The sequence below is a fragment of the Falco cherrug genome, chromosome 17 (genome assembly GCF_023634085.1).
Source record: "Falco cherrug isolate bFalChe1 chromosome 17, bFalChe1.pri, whole genome shotgun sequence".
NCBI classification, from domain to species: domain Eukaryota; kingdom Metazoa; phylum Chordata; class Aves; order Falconiformes; family Falconidae; genus Falco; species Falco cherrug.
In genome coordinates this window covers 1,748,028-1,770,710 of record NC_073713.1, presented here as the reverse complement: position 1 = coordinate 1,770,710, position 22,683 = coordinate 1,748,028, and the positions used below count along the sequence as shown (strand labels likewise).

Here is a 22,683-nt window from a genome sequence, read left to right as displayed (position 1 = left end):
ATAGCTGCTCAAGCCCATTCCAGTCCAGCTTTTTGGATCTCTGCTTAAAACATGTATGATATTGTCCAGGACAAACTGCTAGGTAAAACTAGGCTCTTACAGGTACAGACATACTTAAATACTAATACTCTAAGAAATCAAAGAGATGTCTGAATGTCTCCTTCATGTAGGAGCGTTTCTGGAGACACTTCCACTTAGAAGAGGCACAAGACGCTGAGAAGCTGACGTTGAAAGCACAGAGCATTTTACAATCAAAGACGTCTCCTTAAGGCTTAGTGTTTATTCTGAAAGTACTCTAGAAAACTTGTAAGACTGTCTTTCTGTATAGTCTGAGCTAAGGACAAAAGAACACTACTTCGGCTCCCCAGTGAGTAGAACAAAATCCAGTACAGAATTAAGGTCACTTTGGTTAAACTGTGCATCAGTTACTGCATGTTTCCAAGAGAAGCACTCAGAAAAGTATCAATAAAATTGTAATAGCATTGTTACATCTTTATTTGCACAACTATAGCACACTTTGCATTACTAGTTACTATATATATTTAATGGAGGAGTGTTTTCACATCTAGCTGCTGTTTTGCTTAAGAAACGTTCTTCCAAACATTTACCAGCCTCTCTGTAAGTTCAGTGCTTTGCTATTCAAAAAAAAAAAAAAAAGAAAAAAAAAAGATTTACTTTGAGATCTACTTCTCGTGGATGTTTGATTTTGCATTTGTAGAAGATGAGACCCACCAGACCACCTGGGCTGATCTATTTCCCACACAGCCACTGGGTACCCACTGTGAATGCACAAGAGCCTCTTGCAAAAACAGGCTCAAGTCCTAAGGTACCCTCTAGGACAAGGGAGGCAGAGCATGAACAGAACCGGCTAAAGGAGCTTATTTTGCATTTCTGTGCATTACTATCCCTCCACAAAAGTAATTTTTTAAAGCGGGTGGTGGATGCCCTGGCTGGCATCCGGCAAAAGAAATAAACATTTCGTTTCCATTGTGAATGTTTTTGGAAACCTCAGGATAATCTTATGGCTCTTCACAGTAAAGCAGAGAGATGCCTCTGTAAGAGCAGGACTATTAGCACAACAATACAGCCCAACAGTATCCCATTCTTTCCTGGTGGTTCTCTAGGCAGCAGGGTCCTCCCAACCTACCGTCCAATGGCAAAACAGACTGAAGGTTGTAAGGAACACCTAAACAATCCGGAAACTCTGCTACGAGATGTAAAATACCACAGTGAGTATGCAAATGCAGTTAAGCTGTTCTTCCCAGGCACATGCCTGGCAGTTGGAATATTTGCCTCTGAACTGTTCCTTAGTCTTTCTCTCCTTCCTTTTTCTATTTCACACAAGAAATGTGAAGTGCCAGAAAAGTACATACATAGGTATAGTCACCTAGTCATGTGTCAGATCCTGCACTAGAGTGCTAGATGAAGAAGTTGTGCTTATCATCACTTACTTGTTTGATACTTTCACACTAAAACCCAGTGGGAAGCCACATGAGGAAACTGAAGGACAAGATCAAAATAACTGCTCCCAAACTTCAGCCAAAAGCAACACATTCCTTTAAATACAATTGTTAAGCTAGACATAAATCACAGAAGCTGGTAGTTTGGTCATGTTTACTGCTTTTAAAATGCACATGTAGTATGTCAGACTGCAAGCAAGAGGGGGTAGAAAGAACCGTAACTCAAAGTTGGATATTCCCTTTCCCCTTGCTGAACAATTACGTTGGTTTTAGGCTTAATATCTTCCTGCTGCCCAGTCTGGAGCCTTGTAATGGGAACAGTCACTGATGAGGAGCTAGGGAATTAGCCCTTCAGAACAGGTTCCCTGTGGTTATTTTAGCTAACAGATAATCTGCATCCCACCTGTGGTAGAGACTTCAGGTGAGGGGTGCTGAAGGTTACAAGACCATGGCTGTGAAAGGACTTCTAAAAACACAGTGGAAACTGCTCGTTAGAAACTTTGTAGATCTGTAAAGGATTTAAGCACAACTGAAATCTTTTTAATTCAAACGTTTTATTACATCTAAAGACCTTAACAAAAAAAACAAATCTAAAATGTAACAGCATTGTAAGTGCCTAGGCTAAACACATTATTTATTGCAATGACATTAACTGACAAAAGGCAAATTCAGAACTGCTGTGGAGTATACAAAATTTCACTGAAGCTATGACCACAGCGAAGAATGTTAGTACAGGGGCTGAAAATAATCCTGTCCATGAACTACCAGTCAGCACTATGAAATGATGGTTTAGCAGAGCTGAAAAGACTCAATGAGGTTTAATACCAGGCTACTCACAGTGAACTTGAAAGCCTGACATGGCATTAAGAGAACATTTACCAGTTACCAACTACTGACAACCATCTTTAAGAGCATGCTACCTTCTTTAAAGTATCTTATTCAAGAGGAAGATAGAAAAAGGACTTCTATAAACTCTCACAAATTTTGTACATCGCTGAATAGCAAAGTCACTCAGAAGAGCTATCACAAAGGCTAACTTCAACCCAGGGAGTCTAATCTCTCTCTCAGCTCCTCCTGTACTCGGAGAGGAAAAAAGAGGCTCCTCTGGAGGGTGAGTCAAAGCTCTGAACCAGCCCCTGGAGAGGCCTCTCACTCCTCACTGATTACAGAGGAACAGGAAGGAAGATCAGCCCCACCAGACTCAAGTTTGTCTTTCTCATCATACTTCTCCCACCTCAGCAGCTTTTGAGTAAAAATTTAAATAAGCTGCTCCATGCCACAAACCTAGAGCGAGTTTTTTGTCAGTTGTTTTTTAAGACCCCCCCCAAATGCAAAGGTTAGTCAAGGAACAAAACAAAGCACAATACTTAAATGCTGCCAGGAGACTGATTAACTAAACAAATAGTGGGTTCCACAGGTTTCTAACAGAAAATGAAAGTCCCCCCCAAAAGCAGGATTATGCGTGGCAAAATGTTCAAAACGTTGAAGACACTTGGGTACAGGACTCCAGAAGAGAATCCCACTATTTGTGCTGTTTGGAAACTACGTGTTGTAAAAGGGAGACTTTATTTCACACACATTGTTAGACTCAACATAGCAAATTCAATATACTCAAAGAAGGATCAGGACAGGAAAGAGGAAAAGCTTGCAAGTCACCTTTCTACTTTTTTGGTTTTTAAAATACTACCTTACTTTTTTTTACCTTCCAGTTACATCAAAGTTGCCCTGGACATGACATCCTGCTTTTGACACAAGCAGCCTAATGATAAGGACTTAAAGGTGGGAAAAGATAACCCAGACAAGAAGACAGAACTTTGAACATTTGAGTTCTGTTTCCATGCAATCCATCCCCCTGCCCCCCAGTGTAAAAAAAAAAAAAAAAAAAAAAAAAAAAAAGATCAGCCAGGCTCCATCTCTACTGCACTCCAATCACCAGGGCCCTCTACATGCCAAACTCTATTCATTGCCCCCAAGTTCATTCCGCGTGGTGATGCTGACAGTTTCAGAGAAACCCTCAGCAGCTCCGGTTTTGTTACTGCAATGAAAATGCATGTGAGAACTCTAACTGCCTGGATATCAAGCACAGAACTCATGAAATCAGGTCTTAACCAAGAAAGGTTGTTACTTGAACACCTCAGTCCAATTCCTAAACAAAGCAACAGTACCTGCTATATACGAAATATTCCAGGTAAAAAGATCTTTTTTACCTTTGAGACTATTTCTGCTCCTCTCCTATTTTTCTATTCCTTTCTTCCGTTACCCTACTAGGATATGCTAGACTCATTCACGGAAAATAAACTCATTGCCCTGGATACCATTCAAACTTTAAACAAATTTGTTATTACTAGACAGCAATCATTTGCTCTTCACCTAGCACTTACTCTTGTAGTTCACTGTCTCTTCTGTCTTTTCTGCAGGCTCTCAGACAAGACTTTTTTTCCCCTCTGAAATTCTAACATGTTTCTGCCATTACTTCCACTCTGCTTCCTCCTCCAAAAACACGTAACAGTGGCAAATACAACCGCAGAATATCCCATCCTTAATTACAAAAGCCCCTCTGAGAAGTTATTCCAATAGATCAGGAAAAAATAATTTAGAAAAGCCTGCACAGAAATACTAAATGTCTAATAATGGACCCAGAAAGATTTCTTAATTTTTTTTTAAGAGCAAACAAGGTCTAAGAGAATTAGCTAAACTCTGCCTGAAACACACATTAAAGTATCTGCACACAGGGAAGGTCTCAGAGCCTAAAAAGCTTTTGCTTCTCCAGAACGAACAGAGAGATTAAGTCAAAGTTTTACAGGAAGCGATACATATAAAAGCCAAGGCAAGAAGCCAAAAAGAGTTACCATCCAAGCTACTTTGAGAATCTTCAGCCACGCTGATTCAACTTCTGTATTTTTTGCCTTCTGTTAATTTGTCTTCCCCTATGGCCACCTAACTTTCTCACATAAAGCAGCAGCTAAAAAACCTTCTGGTCACGTAAATGCAATTTAATACGTTGTTATAGAATCTTGACTGAGTACTGAGAATGTTTCATATATGAAACCTTAAAATTACACAAGACACACGAACTTAACCTGATGTAGGAATAAAGGTAATTTTTAGATAGATTTTTGTCTTAGGCAAGTCTGCATACAAATCTTGCAAGATAAACAGCCTCCAGTGTTGTAGTTCCCAAGGCAAGTATCAAGATGAAAAGATTTCAGAAGGAAAAAACCCAAGCACAGTTGTAGCTTCATGGCTGGGCTTCAAGATTAGCACTGGTTTGAGAAGCAGCTTAGAAGGTGAGAAACACAGAATCCCCTTTCTTCTTATTCAGTGTTTCCAGATGGTATTCAGTGTAAAGCAAATCATGCTGTTCCTTCAGAAAAATACACCACAACACAAAAACCAAACCCAAAGCAACAAAACCCACATTCCTGAGAAAGGCACAAGATATTCAAAGGTTACCAGACCCCAAAACGGACCTACTCTAACACGCTGTATACAGAAATGGGAGTTATCGTCTTGGTATTTTTATCATCCCAGCCTTACTAGAACACTGTCTTGCTATTCTGCAGGTTGTAAACTATGTCAAATGAGTTTATGAGCAGCAAGCTCGTCTTTGGTCAAAAGAACACTGGCTCACACAAATATTTCATCAGCTATGCAGGAGCTGAAAAAAGACTTTGACCGCTAATGCACATTATAAAGTTAAAGGTGCTAACACAGGTCAAAATGAAATGCATTTGAACTACTTAATATCACATATTTCTTCTTTGTGGCCTAAAAAGGAGCACCGCAACATATAGCTCGTTCTGGGGAAAAATTCAGCTTGTCCCTCCTTGAAGGGACTTCACTGCTACCCTAGCCTCAATACCTTAGAAAAATCTCAGAACTGTAACTTGGGACATGTAGGCACCGCACAATTATAGAAGACAAAACATCCTAGAGGTAACCCATAACGGCACAGCAGACCGTAAGCCTGACTCCTTGAAAGTTACGACATTTACCCAAGCTACACTGATGGAGAGCTGAAAGGCTACAACCTGGCTGCCATAACCACGTCTGTGTTACACAGGCACAGAAGATTTTATTACTGCGGCCGTTACCACAATCAGGAAGGAAGAGAGCGTGCAGGAACCTCTTTCAATACTAGAATGCAAGCCTCAGGAGTGTGGAATCACTTTTACTATTCACTCCATCAGTAGTTTTTAACCTTTTTCTTAAGTTAGCATACGCTGGAACAGCTTTCCCTAAAGTTTTAGTTCCAAAATGAGAAACAGTGACAGTCATCACACATCTCGTGACAAAGGAAAGTAACATACTACATTGAAAGGGAACCTCGGGCAAGATATACAATTAACAAACTTCAGAAGTTAACGTTAAAATGTTGAACATGAGAATATTCTCTTGCTTACCGAAAATTTCTCCATTTTTGGCAAATTCTGTCACAAGGTACAACATGCTTTTGGTCTCCATCACCTGTTGATGGAGAAATCACACATGAGATTGTTTGCGGGAAGAGCAAATAGCAACCCCCCCCCCAGTGGATACTTCTTTTCATGGTTCTCTTCTGATAAAGACGTGAAAGTCTTTGCCTTGCACATACAGTTATCTCAATCTTTCACTTCGTTTTTTTTTTCCAAATTACCTCAACAAGTTCAAGGGGAGCACTTGCATGCTAAGCACAAGGATAAGGTTTAAATACTTCATAAAGCCACCGTACAGAGGTGGTGGTGGACAGGATTCCCAGCCACAGGCAACTAATACAAAATTACTGTATCCTCAGCAGCTAGTTAAAAGACTTTCCTTTAAGGAATTAGCCTAAAGTAATTCCCTTGCTCAACTTTTCTAACATGCTGATGGGCTGATGCTTGCAAAAGAAGACTGGGACAATACTGACCGCTGTTACCAACAGTTCTCCAGTTACAGAAAGAAGAAAAAAAAAAAAAAAAAGAAACCCAAGTGAACATCAGTCTTGAAACCTGGCAAAATTCAGGTAAAAGTACCACAATCACAGAATCCCATTGTACGGTTGGATAGTACAGCACAAAACTATCACATCCTCACTATATCATCTGGTGGGGAGAGTAAAAAAATAAAAACAAACCATCAAGCTTTAAGCATCGTCTACTTCTTCTGGTAAGCTTCAGCCTTCCTCTTACAAGAACTACTCACAGTTCAAAAATATGGGAGGCCAGAAGGAATAGAGATAAACAGGAAAAAAAGAGGGTAAGGGGAAGACTTCAAAACTTTTCCATGAACGGTTGTTCATGGCCTTGAACAAAAGATTTCACCCAACAATTCAAAATTCCATACTTCCACGATATAAGCTGGGAAAAGGCAGCCCAGTCAGTTATCTGGCAGCTTTCTTTCTAATGATCTACTCAATTGCTTAAACAGCTACTCAGGAATGCGTTGTACAAACAGCATAATCAAAAGATACACTGAAAGTGAAAAATCCTCTACTTCAAAATAAAAGAGTAATTTGGGACTTCCCTGCAGTACAATACGATTTCAACACTTAAGACATTTTGGGCCTATTTCAATAGCCACAGTAAAATAGCTCAGCCTGAGCTGTCTGCGGACAAGGCCTTCCTGAATTTGATTTTTGCATTTATGCACAAGTTTAAAGGCCCTAGGAGACTGTTCACAAGTAAACTTTTTAGAGGAATGCTTTTTTAAAAAAAAAAAAGAAAAAAAAAGGCAAATCCTGAAAGATATATAGATAGTTATAAAAACAGCAGAATTACCAAAAACTGACAAGCCAGCAGACAGAACAAGACGGCAGTTCTTCAGTCACTCCTGCACCCTTGTTTAATTCTACAACAGCTAAGCATATTATGACTGAAATGTCTGTATCTGAAGGCAAAACAGTTTGGAAAGTCTGTTTTAAACCAGCATTTGGAGACAGAAAGCTGCAACAGCCTGTGGATTACATAGAGATGGAACCATTTTTAATCAAGCCAAGATTGCTAGCTTCATTACCTAACTTCGATAATCCTCAGCAGTTCCTTGACATAAGACAATCCAGAAACTTGTAGCGTGGACAAAGTGCAGTTATGGACACACTACACAAGCAAACTAGTGAGACAGTTTGACTGAAGGCTTTTAAAAAAGTCAACTCACCTATCTACCAAATGCATTTCTAATAAGCCAACTCCTTAGCAGTAAAGCTGTAAGCACCACCTAACAATTGGCCTCCTCTTCAAGTGATCTTGCTGATCTCCAGGCTTAATTTCATTGTTCTCAGACTCTCCTCTACTATTTTTGTGTTTTGTCATTAATTCAGAAGGAACTGTGGCAGGTATTACTCAAGCTAGTTGAAATTTAACTCGCTAAGGTCCGCCTCTACTCAGTGAAATCAACATTTTAAAAGAGCAAGCGCCAGTCTCTCCCATAAGGTGAAATTAAAGCTAAATCAGTCTAAACTGGGATCTTGGTCTTTAGTCAGTAGAACAACTCCAACACCACAGGTCCAAGTCCTTGTGCTCACATTGCCTTGATAGACATCATCAGATGAACTCAAATTCAAAAGTTTAGTTTTAGCACGCACAAACCTTCATTTGTTTGTTGAGCTAGGTTTATGTGAAACAAGCACAAGAGTATCTCAGAAGCACCATCTGACTTGTTAAACAGCACACTGACCGACCCCAAAGGGAACATTCCCAGGAAGGCCTTAAAAGCAAGAGTTATCCGAAGCAGAAGCCTCAGCTTCTGAGCCAGCAGCCTCAAACATTTTACCATAAGCTAACAGGAACAGAAAATGAAAGAGAAGAGAAAACAAACCAAACTATATTTTACTATACAAACTACGTGCACTAAAAAAGTCACAAGTAAAAACCTTCAAAAGTTTTCATTATCTGCACTATCGCAAGTGCAGGTTTATCTCTTATGTAAATACATATTGTTGTACCATAATTATTCATCATTTGTGTTCTAAAGGGATGCATTCAATTCCACAACATACATAGTTCACTTTAGGATAAATAACAAGTTGTCCACATCCACAGTGAAATGCAAGACTCCAACAAAAATAAATCTAAAGAACTAGTTATCTGTCTCCTCGTAAATGCACTTTGAGATAAAGTGTCTGGGAAGCTTTTCCTTGGTGCATGCATTTACATCACAAGCACGTCTGCAGAATCTGGATTTACGTATCCTCATGTCTTATCATCTTTGGATAAGAAAAAAAGGCTGCAATTACTCCTCGATTTGCAATTCTCAGCCAAGACTCAGCTCAAGAAAACCACTATAACCTCGCAGATCCTCCCAGCTAGTACTTACTCACTGTGGACACATTACGTTGAATATCCCTACCCTGCTCTAGCTTACCTTGTCTGCTAACAGGAAAAGCCTCATCACCAGGTATTTCCAACTCAGCTCTTTCACTAACATGAAATTTACAACCTTCTGTGTATTTTTAGCCGATTTCAGGTATGTGTGAGTATCTAACATGGCCAGCCTCGTGGTACCATAGAATAAAAAAAGACCACAACTTCCAATAAAGTGAAACACTTATCCAACACAAATCAGTTCCAGAAAAGTTGACTTTGTCACAGGCTGGTGATCTGCCAGGAGTCACTGGTGTAGAGTTAACTCTTCATACAGGAGCAAGAGAAGAGGAAAACCCCCCCCGCTAACCATACCTGGTAGAGCTTTATAATGTGCGGGTGATCAAGCATTTTCATTATCTGCACTTCTCGGTAGATCTTCTCCAGATTCACAGCATCCAGCTGAGATTTATCAATGATTTTTATTGCCACCTGCAGACAGACAGCAAAAGTGAGATTAAAGCTCCCCAACACTTTCCTCATTAGTTTAGCCTTTATTATAAAGGGAACGGTGCAACCCCAGATAACTGGGGGCTTTCTTCTACCTCAGAAATACATGTCCCACACTGAAAAACACAGCAACATAACATTAAACACGTCAGTAGCGGCTGCAGGACTATCTCCTAACAACAGTGTCTCAGAAAAAGGAAGTTTTACAAAAAAATGGAAGACACAGAACAGGTGATGGAGGCCAGTGCTCCAACGAGCCCAGGTGCAGAATGTTTTTATATCAGTAGCAGGTGGGAGCAACTGATGACCCTTCATGGAGCAGTGTTGTAAAGACAAAGATCTTCTTTAAAAGCCTAATGGTGTCCATTTCTCAAGTCAAGGTAGCCAATCTGAATTCCACAAAAGAAAAACGGTATTTTAGAAGAAAAACTTTTGACTCAATACAAATAATCAAAACATGGTGGATCCATGTGTTTTCAGCCGTTACATGCTTATTTTAACTGTAATTAATATGCTACTACATAAGGACATCTACAGTTCATCTGTTCAGGGAAAAAACTCTGTACAGATGTTTATCACTCAAACCTTGCAAACAGATCTCGATTAGTTCAGAAATCAGATCTTGTTTTTAGCCAATACCTGCAAAGTGAATTACAGACAACTAAGCATGTTTAGGAGACTGAAAATTTCAAACAGAAGACATTTAAAAAAAACATTAAAACAAAGAAGAAAAATATAGCTGCTATAAAAGCCATGATGCAAAGGATAACAATACTAAAAACTATTGAATATAGAAATGGTGTTTATTCACCCTGAATATCTCATTATTAATGCTGAAGCAGGAGCAAACAATGTTAGTCACACAAATGCTTCCAATTATAACTGCATTTCACAAACTATTGAACTATGGGAGACAGCTGCTATGCAGGAGACTAAAATCCACAGGAGGTGAACCTCATTATCTCCTGTAAGGCTGATTATGGACTCACCTGAATTCAGAATTAACTATTTATTGACTTCATTTCAGTATGCTTTGGCTTGATAACCTCTTCAAAAGTCACTTGTCTTCCCCAACCACCAGAAAAACAAGGTTCTGCTATGAGTGAATAAATTGATCTAGCTTTGTAATCAATGAAAAGTTGGTTTTAGTTTTAAGGTGCAAGATGCAGTCTTACCTAGCTGAAGCAGAACAAGACTATTTTCCAAAGCAAACAAACATTTTTTAAAAACTTTTTTCAAAAGACAGGTGGGGGTTTTGTTAATCAAATGTTTGGTTGATGTGGCACTTGCTTAAAGCAGATTTACCAAAACCCAGTATATATTTGTAAGAATAATGTTACATACATTAGACAGCAAACAAGAAAAAAGGTTCACAGCCCACAACACCTTCACCATTACCCTTGAGTTACTCCATAGTCTTTATTCTTCAAAACCTAAGAGCGGACACTTTGGAAGAAGCGGTACCTAAAAGGGCATTCAGCCACTCCACACTGCCCTCTTCCTCCCCAGCTCCCTGCAACTTTCTTCTATCCTAGTATAACAGAGGGCAATTTAGGGGATCCTAATGCCTTATCTTTTCAAAACACGCTTCTCTCTTTTGTCTTCTGCTAGCTATTTGTATTTACAGCCCTCTCCGTAAAGCAGCTACTCTGCCCTCTCGCACGTGACACTACACTGCACACTGAGAAGCACACACGAACAGTCACGCTCAGGATGGTGCGTCCTAGAAGATTACAGGTCTCCCTTTGAAAGTTTCTGGGTTTTGACTATAAACCATGCAAATAAAACCTGTGGAACACCTGCTTCTGCTCCTTTTTGTTACCCGCCTCATCCTGTTCCCATTCCTTCCAACAACATGAATTTGCTGTCTTACACCCGACATGTATAAAACTGGGTAATAAAGGCTTGGCTTCACACACGGAAGGAGTAAGAGACAGGCAGAAGAAGAACAGTAACATGCACGGGACCGGACTATCCAAATGCAGACTTCCCACTTGCTCTTGCCAGGTTTGCACTCCCTTTGACTGCTCCCTGCAGCAATTGCTGTTTCTCTCCGCAGGTCCCCTTCCACTCACCCACGAAGGCAGAACAGCAGGCTGCTGCCCTGTTCCGTCTGACTATGTGCCATGTGGCAGCAGAGGATCCAAACAATCACTCAGCTGCTTAAGAAAAACCACCACACAAACCCCATACCTTTAAGTCCCCCTGGCCTAATTTAAGATCACACCTAATAAAATGACTTCTGGTTATTGTTTACTTTTTTGCAGGTGCAATTTATTGGCCTAAGAAGAAATCACTTCACTAGAAAGTTACAAAACATTGAAATAATCAAACCAAACCATGAAAGCCAGACCAAATTCTTATGTGTCAGGAAATATATATTAACAACGACCCATGAGTCACATTTCTCCCCTTCCTCTAATCTATACTGTGTCTCTGGAATCAACTAGACACACAAGCTGGTTTCTCCTTCATCCTCCACATCTATCCCAGTTTATACCTGTTATTTGAGTGACCTCCAGATTTAAGAGGAATGGAGCCCGCTATTTCTTATTCACAAACTAATGAAAAGATTTACCTGTAGCAATCTTGCACGCCTGTCACAGAATGGTAATACATTCTGTAATATGTGAAAATCATTCCGCGATATGAAAGACTGACATCATTCAGTCAAGCGACAAGGGATCTCCAATCTTGGCTAGATCAGGGTTCGGGAAAGTCTAAATCCTTTATCGATTTAGAGTAATGCAAAAAAAATCCCGCTGCATTTTTTTTGGTGTATTTAAAGTTTAGGCAATCTAATTAGAACAAAGATTTACACAAACAGCATCAGCCTCTCGGTAACTTGCGGTATTTACAGTAGCTTCTCTCTTCACCTCCTCCTTTCTTCACGTAGACAACAGTGTAGAAGCTTTACCTAAAGCCTGCATCACTTGCAATTTTTAAGACTGCCTCCTTCCCAGGCTCTGGTTCATTTAATTTCACCTTACAGTCACTGTGCATTTTCTCCCCATAGTTAGGTATTTTACAAAGCTCTCTTCAAATGCAAAAAAAAAAAAAAAAAAAAAAATTGCAGTAACTTTCTCCCATTTACTCTTCTTGTACATAGGAAATGTGTGCAGTACAGAAAAGCTAATAAAAGCAAAACTATACGGGACTTCAAAGAAAAGAGGTTAGATCTAGCACAGAAGAGGACACCACCCCAACCAAGTGAAACTGCAGCAAAGCAATAAATTAAGGGGGGGTTCGACAGTTTGAACAAAAAACCCACCAACCAAAAAACCCCCAACAGCAGCCTGCTCTGAGGGCTCATGCCAAACCTTTATCTATCCATCACTGTATCATCAGTTTGATTAGCACAAATATTCATATTTTCTTCTTCTATTCTTCTCACCCCCTCCTTACTAGGAGGGGGAGAATTCTGCAACCGTATGGCTTGCTAGCGCTACTTTTTCCAAAGAATCTTTATTCACATCACCTTATGCTAGTGAAAAACCTAGCTTTAAAAGTACACTGACTCTTGGTGGTTTTTCCAGTGCAGTTTGGCACTTCCACAGTTTGCTCTTAAATTGAGTATTCCTTTTTACTGAAAGGACAAGTCTTTCAAAACCAGCCGGTTACCATTTCCAAGCCTATCTACAAGTGTTTATGTTGCCAACCTTTTCCAGAGGTATCAGGCATTATCCTGAACACTGTACTTCCTAGCTTCTAATATCTGCAATGAGTTTGAACAAAACAAAGCAAAAAAAACCCAACCAGTTTTTAACTTTGTTTTCCCAGATAACAGAAGTATCCACTTCTCTAGAAAAACCTAGATAACTCAGTCCTTCAGTTTTAGAGATTAAATATTTCCACTTCCACTTAAATTTCTTAATAATCAGTGCCTACCATAGTTGTATGTTTTCCAAGGTTAACAAGACTATGCAACTATATAACCATTTACTGAAGTTTATACTAAATTTACTAAAAAGTAAGTATAAAATAAAAACATGCAGAAGACATTTTTCATCTTTACATGGTTAAAATCCTTGAGCAGATCTATTTCCTGAGCAACAACTAGTAAAAATTCATTAGAGGAAAGAAGCATTTAAAAAAAGTAATAAAAAAATGGGTCATATAAATTTGGGAAGCATGGCTATAAATCCTGCCATAACCTTCACTACACTTTCTGGCCAAGAACAGTGCTTCATGTTCCAGTGTTTTGTGTTTCCCACTTTCTTCCTTTTCCAGAAGTTTTCTATCTCCTTGCTGCACATATTTAGAAATACAATTCCCAAAGACCACTGAAACACCAGAACCAAATCCTTCTGAAAGTGTGTGAGCAAGAAAAATTTTAAGGTCACACATTTCCTAGCACATGATGGCTCCAGAAAAATCCTTCGTTTTGAAACATTTCCTTACCTCCCCATACCACAAGTGACTGTAGGTTTAGAACAAGATGCAGAAGGTGAACACTCCACAGAAGCACATAGTAACATTCTATATTGTCTATACAAACATTCCCAAAATTGCAACGCTATTTACTGAATTGCAAGCAAAAAACCCCAAAAAAACAGTGATGCATTGCAATGTATCACTGATGAAAGTTCGCTGCATTTGTAGCTTTGGAGTCTGAAAAGATCCCTTTTGTTTACACACTGGGCATCCAGGTACAACAGTGCATCAAGGACTTGGATGAATACTTCCACAAAAATGTTTTTGTGAAGATACTGCCAGATGATGATGACAGCATTAATAAAATGCTCTTTATTAAGTCAGTTAATACTGAACTCCTGCAGGCAACTATGGAGCTAGAAAGATTATGCTGGATGTGACTTCGCAAATGTTGGGCAACAAATTGTTTTGGAGCACTACAGTGAGCCACTGTCTCAGCAGGCTGCTTGCTACCTCTGTCATCACATCAAGAAAAGCATTTTTGTGCTGCTACATCCATAATCTGTTCAAAAAAAGACAAGACTTCTTTAGCTAGATCATTCAGTTATCAGCTATCACTAATATATTCACAGAAGTCTGTGTTGTGCAACCACATTAGCTTGGTCTTTCATATCTGAGATAATTCTAAGCACAGCTCTCCACTAATTAAGAATAGCTTATTTGGGATGCATGAGGGAGAGATGCGAACTAATGAAGAACAAGCTGTATTTCCAGTTTTAATAGGTTTTTAGTTTAAAAAACCCACCACATTACATCAAACCATATTTTGTCTTACAATGGGAAGTTATTCGGTACTATTAAGCAGTTGTTTTTGAACACAGTAAAAGCGTGTGCCTACTTGAAGGAAAAAAAATTTAGTTATTTGCAATCCTCGTACAACTCTCAATGTGTATATTATGTATGTGCACACAGTGGCAAGCTTCTAGAGGAGAAGCAGCATAGTAGCAGCTGGCACCGCTGCTTCTACAGTCAAATGCAGATTAGGTATCTCAGTCTATTCTGAAACTTCAGCTTTCATGCATCTTGCCAGAGCCATAGACTTAGAGAAAAACCACTTGGAAATACTTAAAATCTAGCAACTTCTTCATAATGATGTGAGAAGGAACAGTGCATTCAACGGCAACTGCTCACTTTTGTCCATAATCTCAGCTGTGTCACGATGACAGGCAAAAGGGAAGTAATTCTTAGAGGTGGAGAAGCTGCTTCAAGATGGGGAACAGTTTCTTATCCGAAAAGTGCATTTTGTTCCTGAATATACAGCTTGCTAACACCTACTAGCATCTTGCAGAGATGTTGGAACATCACTTTATCTTTTGAAGACAGTGCAGAGAGACCGACTACATATAGAAATGATTTCTCATTCCACTAGTACGGTCAATCATACTGCTACAGCACAAGCAAACTACCTCTAATTTGGCACATGCCAAAATAAGGACAATTACACAACTTTTGCAACTCTATCTTTGGCTTTTTTTTGGTTGCTGTTTTGTTTTGTTTTTTAAATAGTTATCACTACTCTTAAGGAAAATAGCCCATGGCTGCAAACAGTTACACCAGCACTGTAAGTCTTTTTGTCTTCCCCCCCCGCCCAATAGTGTCATTTTCCCACTGAATTACTCCACTAACCCAAACTGTTGCTGGAAGTAAACAGGGAGCTGCTGCCTCCGCTTGTGTCATTCCCTTTTACACGTACCTAAGCACACTCGATCAGGCACTCACATCTAAACTAGTTTCACATCTTGTACCAGGAGCCAGCAATTTTCAGAGGTAAGTGCCAACCACCTGTAGCATAATGGTGAGCTGTAAGGACATACTAGTTGGAAGGGTTTCATTTTCGTCCGAGGAGCTATGGCGAGTATACTTCTGTAGATGACTAATCCTTAGGGGGTATCAGTTACAGACTTTTGGGGATGGGTGGGGGACACGACTCTTTCACACACAGCCTATTCACAAAGGCTTTCCTTCATCCTTAAAGCGCATTGCTTTTTTCCAAGTAGTACCTTCATCTATCCGAGAGCATTTCACTATTGTTCATTATTTCACAGGTCATCATATTTCACTAGAAGCAAGTATCCATCATCTTGAGCTTCATGTTTTCGATTACTTTTGTTCTCTTTTCTTAGACTCCTCCTTACGAGGAAAAATTTCGCTCACTTGTTCATGACTCTGACAAAAGTTACCGTGAGATCGCAGGATTTCTTGACAACAGGATAAATTAGTATGGCAGGAAAGCGCACGTCATTAAATTAAATGGCAACACACACACAAACAAGCACCACAGGTCACATTCAACCATGCAGCCCCCTCTGGGGCACCCTGTATGGACTGTCATTAAAAAGGGTCATGCGCGACCGCTACTACTACAAATACCTATCAATCCCTCCATTTTTCCTAACTTCCACACTTCTTTCTGTTTGACTATTCAGTCATGCAATTTTAGTGCTGCTTTAATATAGGATTCAAGTTATGTCTTCTAAGTGAGTTTGTGTACACATAAGACAGGGTAGTAGACTCTGTAATCTTCTGCTTCATGCCCAGTTTCATTTTACTTTCACCTATACTTTGCTAGCAATTTATAGCAGCTATATAGATGTATTATTTTCAGTTCAAGTTACAATTTTATATTGATATGTAAGATTTCCATAAAAAGGATGGAACCTGTACATAATCAGTAAGTGCTGATATCTCAAGGTAAAAAGATCCCATTTTTTTTAGTTTAACAGTTATTGGCTAGTCAGAGTTATGTAAAAATCCAGGAAAATATTTTTATAGGTCAAAGCCATATAAAATACAATTTCAAAGTACCGATGCTAAAAAAGCCCAACAACAAACAGGTTCCAAATTTAAAGGGCTGGAATAGAGAGATTCATGAGAAACTCAGAAAAGGCAACAGTCCTTTTAAAAAGGGTTTTCTGAGCAAGTCTCAACAGCAACACAGCACAGGTCTTACCGCAGTACAGACCTGACAATACATAAATACAGCCCTTCCAGAACCTAAAAAGCTAGAATATTCTTCCACTAGGAGTTTAATAAAGGCACATACGAATGTGAGAAATTAGCGACTCAATAAATTTAAGCAACAGTTCAGAACGAGCTTGAAATATGAACAGCCTTCCATCTCGAAATGTTAATAAGCAGGACTTCCACTCCACGTACACAGTGAACTAACACCAAATCAAGTGTGGTGGACCAAACCTGAAGTGCTTATTCAAAGTAGAGTTTGGCTAGAATCAATTTCCGCCAGCATCACTAGAACTAATCTTAACAGGGCTCCCCTTCCTCAGACACCACGTTAATACTTCCAGCAACTAACTCAGCAGTTAAGTTCCAGATAAACACGCTTGCACCACTTGCTGCAGAAAGTCAACGTAGCTGTACTGAAAAATGAAAGACCTTGACACAGATCTCCAACAACAGGCAAACGTGCTGTAAAAAAGTCATGCAGAACACAAAAAGGCTTCAGACTGGACACAAGGCTCCTCAGAAGAGGAAAGCTGGTTAAAGAAATTCAAGACTATATCAGAACGCACTGGAATTCAGCAGTTTCTTAGGACAAAACATGGAAAAAACATGCCAGAGGTGGGGAGCTGTTAAGCTCTAAGTTTTCTGTAACCTTTGTTATTTTGAACAATAGGAAACAAATATACTTTCTAAAATGACAAATAACGACTAAAGCTTTCATCCCCATCACACAGTCTGCCAAAGAAATGGGGAACTGAAAAGTAAATGACAACTTAGTATCTTCAAGTTTAGAAGTTTGGCATATGGCATCAACTTGGGAACAGAACACTAACATTACAAGGTCTCTGCTTGGCTCTTCAGTAATAGCAAGGAAGAATTTAAAAAATAATTAACAGTTTAGTATGAAACTTGAGAAATGAGGCAGTAAGAGAAATTTCTTTTAATACTTGGGATGCAAAGCTCACCTATCGCTGCATGGCCAGAACAATGTTAGCATCGCAGGTTTGTTTTCCTTAACTGAAGTCCAAGCTAAGGGTATTTTTCATTCCAGTAAGGAACGATTTCACCAGAGAAGACCACTGCACCTGAATAACTGTGGGTCTCTTCAGTTTTGTACTTGTACTCCGGACAATATTTTATTCACTTCTGTCTGGTACAGAGCAGCACAGTAAGCTCTTCTTCAGTAAACAATGAAAGCAACCATAACAGAGCCTTACAAAAAACCTTACCTCTAGGTGTAGCGACTAGAACTACCTAAGAAGAAAATGTAAGAGGATGCTGATCTTTCAAAGCCATTACCCTCGTCAGATACCTGTTTTTAAAAAGTGAACATGACTACATTTTATCCACGCAGGCTTACACTGATTTTTCTTTTAGGTGAAGCATGAGATACCAACAATCTACAGGGTAGTAATTACCGGGTAACATAAATGGGGGGGGGGCGGGGGCGGTTAAACAAAGAGACTAAAAATGGTTGAATTTGGTTAACAGGCAGGATGATGCATGGAAGAATTCAGGACACACACACTAAAGTTCCTTCGCTAAAACAGATTACCGAGGTAGGAGGACTGCTGATCGGCGAGTACTGGCCGGGTCAGGAAACCGTAAAATATTCGGGACGTGAGAGCAGGCGCCACGCAAGGTTGGCACCTTCCCTATGAACAGAAAGTTGTCCCTGTGCGACGGCTGGGACTGAGCCGCCTGTCCCCCGGCCCAGCACCCTTGCCGTGCCCGCCGCCGGGCCCGGGGGCAGCCGCTGCCCGGCCGGGGCGGGGGGAGCGGGCGAAGGAGAGGGGCGGGCAGCGCTCCGGCCCCCCAGCCCGCCGCAGGGCCCGGCACCTCCGGCACGTTAAGATGTCCCCCCGCCGGCCCTGCAGGAGGCGGCCCCGGTGCGGAAGGGACAAAAGGCGCAGGCTGCCCGCACGGCCGCCGCACGCCCCCAGCCCCCGAGGCAGGCGGCCCCCGCGGCCCGCCCGCCCCCCGCCCCCCCAGGGCCAGCCGCCCTCCGCGCCCCGCCGAGCTCCCCCCCAAACCCCGCGGCTGCCCCCGCTCCGCTCGCACCCCCCACGCCCCGCGGGCGCCCCAGCCCCGCCGCCCGGCCGGCCGGGCCCGGGGAGCCGCGGGCCGCGCTAGGCCCGGGGCAGGGGGCGCCGGCGGCCCCCGCGCCTCACCTCACCTCGCTCCGCGTGATGCGGTGCCGCGCCAGCTTGACCACGGCGAAGTTGCCTTTGCCCAGCGTGCCCTCGATATCGTAGAAGCCGACGCGGACGGGCCCGAGCCCGCGGGGCAGCAGCGCGGGGGGCCGCCGGGGCTCGGCCATTACCATGCTGGGCTCGGGGGGCGGCGGCGGCTCCGGCGGCGGCGGCTGGGCTCTGGCTGCGGCGCCCTGGAGCCGCGCCGCCCCTCCGCCGCCGCGCGTCACCGCGGGCGTCACGGCCGGGCGGAGCCTCTCGCCATGGCAACCGCAGCCACCGCGGCGGGGCGGCCGCCCCGGGGCCTCGGCCGTCGCACGGCGCCCGCGGGCGCTGCGGGGCCCTCCGCCTCGCTGCTGCTGTTGTGGGGGTCCCCCCGCCCGGCTCCCCCGCCGTGCCCGCCGCCCCTCGGCTGGGGACGCGACCACCCGGCCCCAGGAGTCTCTCCGGCCCTGACTCAGGGGCTCCCCAGGGGCAGGGGAGAGCCCGGGCTGCGGCCCCGGGGTACTCGGGTTTCCTGACAGGAATACCCTCTCCCTGGCAGCCAGCAGCATTCCCAGTGGGCCGAGTTATTCCACACCAGGAATTTGCCTTTCCTCAGTACATCAGCCTCCCCGAATCCCGATGGGCATCGCACGAGGGTCACCTCGAGCGCCCGCCGGGTGCAGCTCTGGGCCCCACGACCTCGGGAGGGTGCCAAGGCCCTGGGACACGGCTGGAGGGCGGCCGGGGGGGCGGCAGGGCTGGCCATGCTCCGTGAGGGGCGGCTGTGCCCTTCGGGCTTGTCTGCTGTGGAGAAAGGAGGCTGAGGGACGGCCTGGCCACCCTCTGCACCTTCCTGAGGAGCCGGTGGGGAGAGCGGGGTGCTGAGCTCCTCTCCCCAGGGTCCTGTGACAGGACGTGCGGGAATGGCCCAAAGCTGCGTCAGAGGAGGTTATTAGGATATTAGGATGCATTTCCTTACGGAGAAGGCGGTCAAACACTGGAACAGGCTCCCCGGAGAGGTGATCGACGCCACAAGCCCGTCAGCATTTGACAGGCAAAACTTGAGAGGACAGTGCCCTTAATAACGTGCTTTTTACCTTGTAGCCTGACTTGGTCAGGCAGCTGGACTAGGTGACTGTTGTAGGTCCCTTCCAGCTCAGCTATTCCATCTATTTATTTCCTACACACCTGGAAAGCAAGACATTTGGAAGCTTTGTTAGGCCCTTTGACACAAAACAATCAGAGGCCGCACAGAGTTGACAGTGTAAGTGTGGGAAAGTCTAAGGCCTTTTATGCTAGATTTCCTTACTGATACTAAGTCCAGCTAGTCTGCCTCATGTTTGCAGAACTACACATTAGAGCTTGCTTTCATTTTAAAAATGCCACGTTCATTTCAACTCCCGCAGCGATCTTTCCCAGTTCGTGCCTGCCCCTCTCTGACCGCTCCCTCTCCCCTGTCCCATCTCACGCTGGAGAACTGGCGCCTTCTGACATTTCGATACCAGGAATCGCCCTGGAGGCTTCGCTCAGCCCCACTGACTAAACAAGGCATGCCCAAAAGCTGATGGCACAAGGGCACGTGTGCCTGTTGAATCAGCTGCACGTTCAGCAAGTCACAGACCTTTCAAGAACACAGGGTGCAGTGGGCGCAAAAAGCAAGTGGGAGAATGGAAGAAACAAACTTCTGGCTCTTGCTTTCCCTTTGTATACACGTCTTAGACGTAAAGCTGCCTCATACTTGTGGAAAGCTGGTTAAATTTGTTATGTGACAAACAGCAAGGAGTGTTCTGCAATGAGAACTGAAGACCTCTGTGAAAAGTTAATGTTTGTCCTTCACTGCACTTGCAGTTCATGAGATTCCTCTAAGGAATGACATTTTGAGATGACGCTACTTAGACTGCTGTGGGTAATAACTGGGCTGTTACTGTTCTATTTATCCCCTTAAGTTCTGGCAATGACTAACTGATGACTTTAGTTAGTCAGACATCCACCCTGTTAAATGATTGATAGGTGCATGAGCAAGCTTACCATAATCCTACTTGAATAGAAAATGGAGTCATCCCGAACTGCTACTTGTGAAATTTCGCTCTTGTTTCACCATATAGGATGCTACATTTTTATCGCAAATCCGAAACACTGACCAATATTTCTAGCATGATACAAGCTTGGTGTGTTAAAAGTAACTTTTTCTACATTGTGCAAAATATTGCCTGATATTCATTCTCAGTCACTTTAGTATAAATAAAATTTTTAGTAACAGAATATGTATTTGCTTCCTGCCTGCTTTCACCCCTGTAAAATCCCACCAGACGGATGCAAAATCAATTATTAAGTCAGATTTTGCGCTTGCAACAGAAAACTTCTGCAGAAACTTTCTTGTGCTGCAGACCACAAGGCCCTTTTTGGCCTGAAGGTTCAGATTACAAAACCTGTTCTTAACAACGCTGCTAGAGGAACCTGCAGCCACAACCCCCTGCTTCGCAGAGCCGCCTTTATAATGGCCTGGGGTGGCTTTTGGGGGCTGCGAGGGATGCTGAGGAGCTGCTGCAGAGGAGCTTGCCCGGGCCCCAAGCACACAACCTGTGGAGCACACGTGCCCTCTTGTGGTTAGTGTTCCTCTACCTACTACTACAGCTCTGCTGCTCTACTACACGATGTCAGAGAAATTATAAAATTACCTCGCTTTCTAATAGCTTCCAGAGAAGCTGAGCACACGCGGCTGACTTTGCCCGAGTTCAATAATAAGCAGCTCAAAAGATCAGGGCACGCGCTGAGTTGCTAAAATGTGGCTTTACGTGTTTATGCACCTAAGCTCCAACATCTGGCTTGAGTTTTTTTCCTCTCATTTTCTGTTTTTCAGTGCCTGAAAGATGTGTAGTGCCTGCCAAAGAAAAAAAAAAAAAGACAAGAGACCAAGCATACAAGAGTAAAAGCACATAGATGCACAATTGCTTGATAAAAGAACACTACTGCATTAGAAACCCCGGACATTGCAAGTGCTCAGCAATGACTATGTTCCTACGCACTAAATTCCTCTAAAGGATTTTGCTTTTCCAGGAGAAATGGTTGCTAACTGGGTGTCATTTTCAGGACAAGTAGAAGGTTTTATTTTTTAAGGGATTACTTCTCTCAGGGCTTCATCCTGCACCACTGTCGGGGGGATGAACGGTGCGAGATCGGCAGACGCTTTGTGATACTGCAGATATGCAGGGCAGAGCCATCGTGCACATCAGCCTCACCTACAACATTCAGGGAGTGAGAGAAGCAGCTGTGGCAGCGGACTGAGATATTACCATGTTTGCAGTAGAGAACAGTAGCACAGAGATCCAGAGACCTCTTCCTGCATATTTACATTGGCAGAGCACGCTCAGGGCCATGTCGTGCACCACTCATTTCTGCCGTTGTCTCAGACCCACATAAACCATTTTCTGCCAAAGCCTTTGGCACAACTTTGTTTCCTGTTGGCTTATGCAAATCGGTTCTTCTTCATCTTCCTATTTATTTATTTCCATGCAATGGAGACAAACAAACTTTTAGGGAACCCTTTCAAGGGCTACATTCATTTCAGGGGCTTCAGAGGCAGGCTTGTTTGGCAGCAAAATGTTGCTTTCCTGGATCTGGAAATACCTACCTGCAGAGCAGCAGGTGAGTAATATTTGTGTTCCTGCTTGACATGCTTCATTTGGTTGGTCACTCTCCCTCCATTACCTGGTCTTTGATCAAAGAAGAAAAAAACAAACCCAAAACCCAGATGGATTCCAACCCCAGAGTTAAGCAAATCCCCAGTTTAAAGCCAGACAAAGCAGATGTGATTCCCTGTGGTTTTAACAATATATTCTGAAGTGTTCTGGCTTCAGTCAGCATTTCACAGGTGTCAAGATT

At 42.7% G+C, this 22,683-nt stretch overlaps 1 protein-coding gene across 3 annotated transcripts in view; it reads right to left on the bottom strand.

Annotated features, from left to right (window-relative positions):
* SIK2 (salt inducible kinase 2) overlaps positions 1-19,045 on the bottom strand; it is a 55,271-nt gene extending 36,226 nt beyond the window's left edge. The window contains exons 1-3 of one of the 3 annotated variants that reach the window (XM_055728677.1): positions 18,801-19,045; positions 9,095-9,211; positions 5,864-5,927 (exon numbers count right to left, since the gene is read on the bottom strand). In XM_055728677.1, the coding sequence (XP_055584652.1) occupies positions 5,864-5,927; positions 9,095-9,211; positions 18,801-18,950 (331 nt within the window). In that variant the 5' untranslated portion in view covers positions 18,951-19,045. Of the gene's footprint in view, positions 1-5,863; positions 5,928-9,094; positions 9,212-18,795 lie in introns of all 3 variants that reach the window. The other 2 variants (XM_055728676.1, XM_055728678.1) reach the window with 2 other exon arrangements.
* Between the last annotated feature and the right edge of the window lie 3,638 nt (positions 19,046-22,683).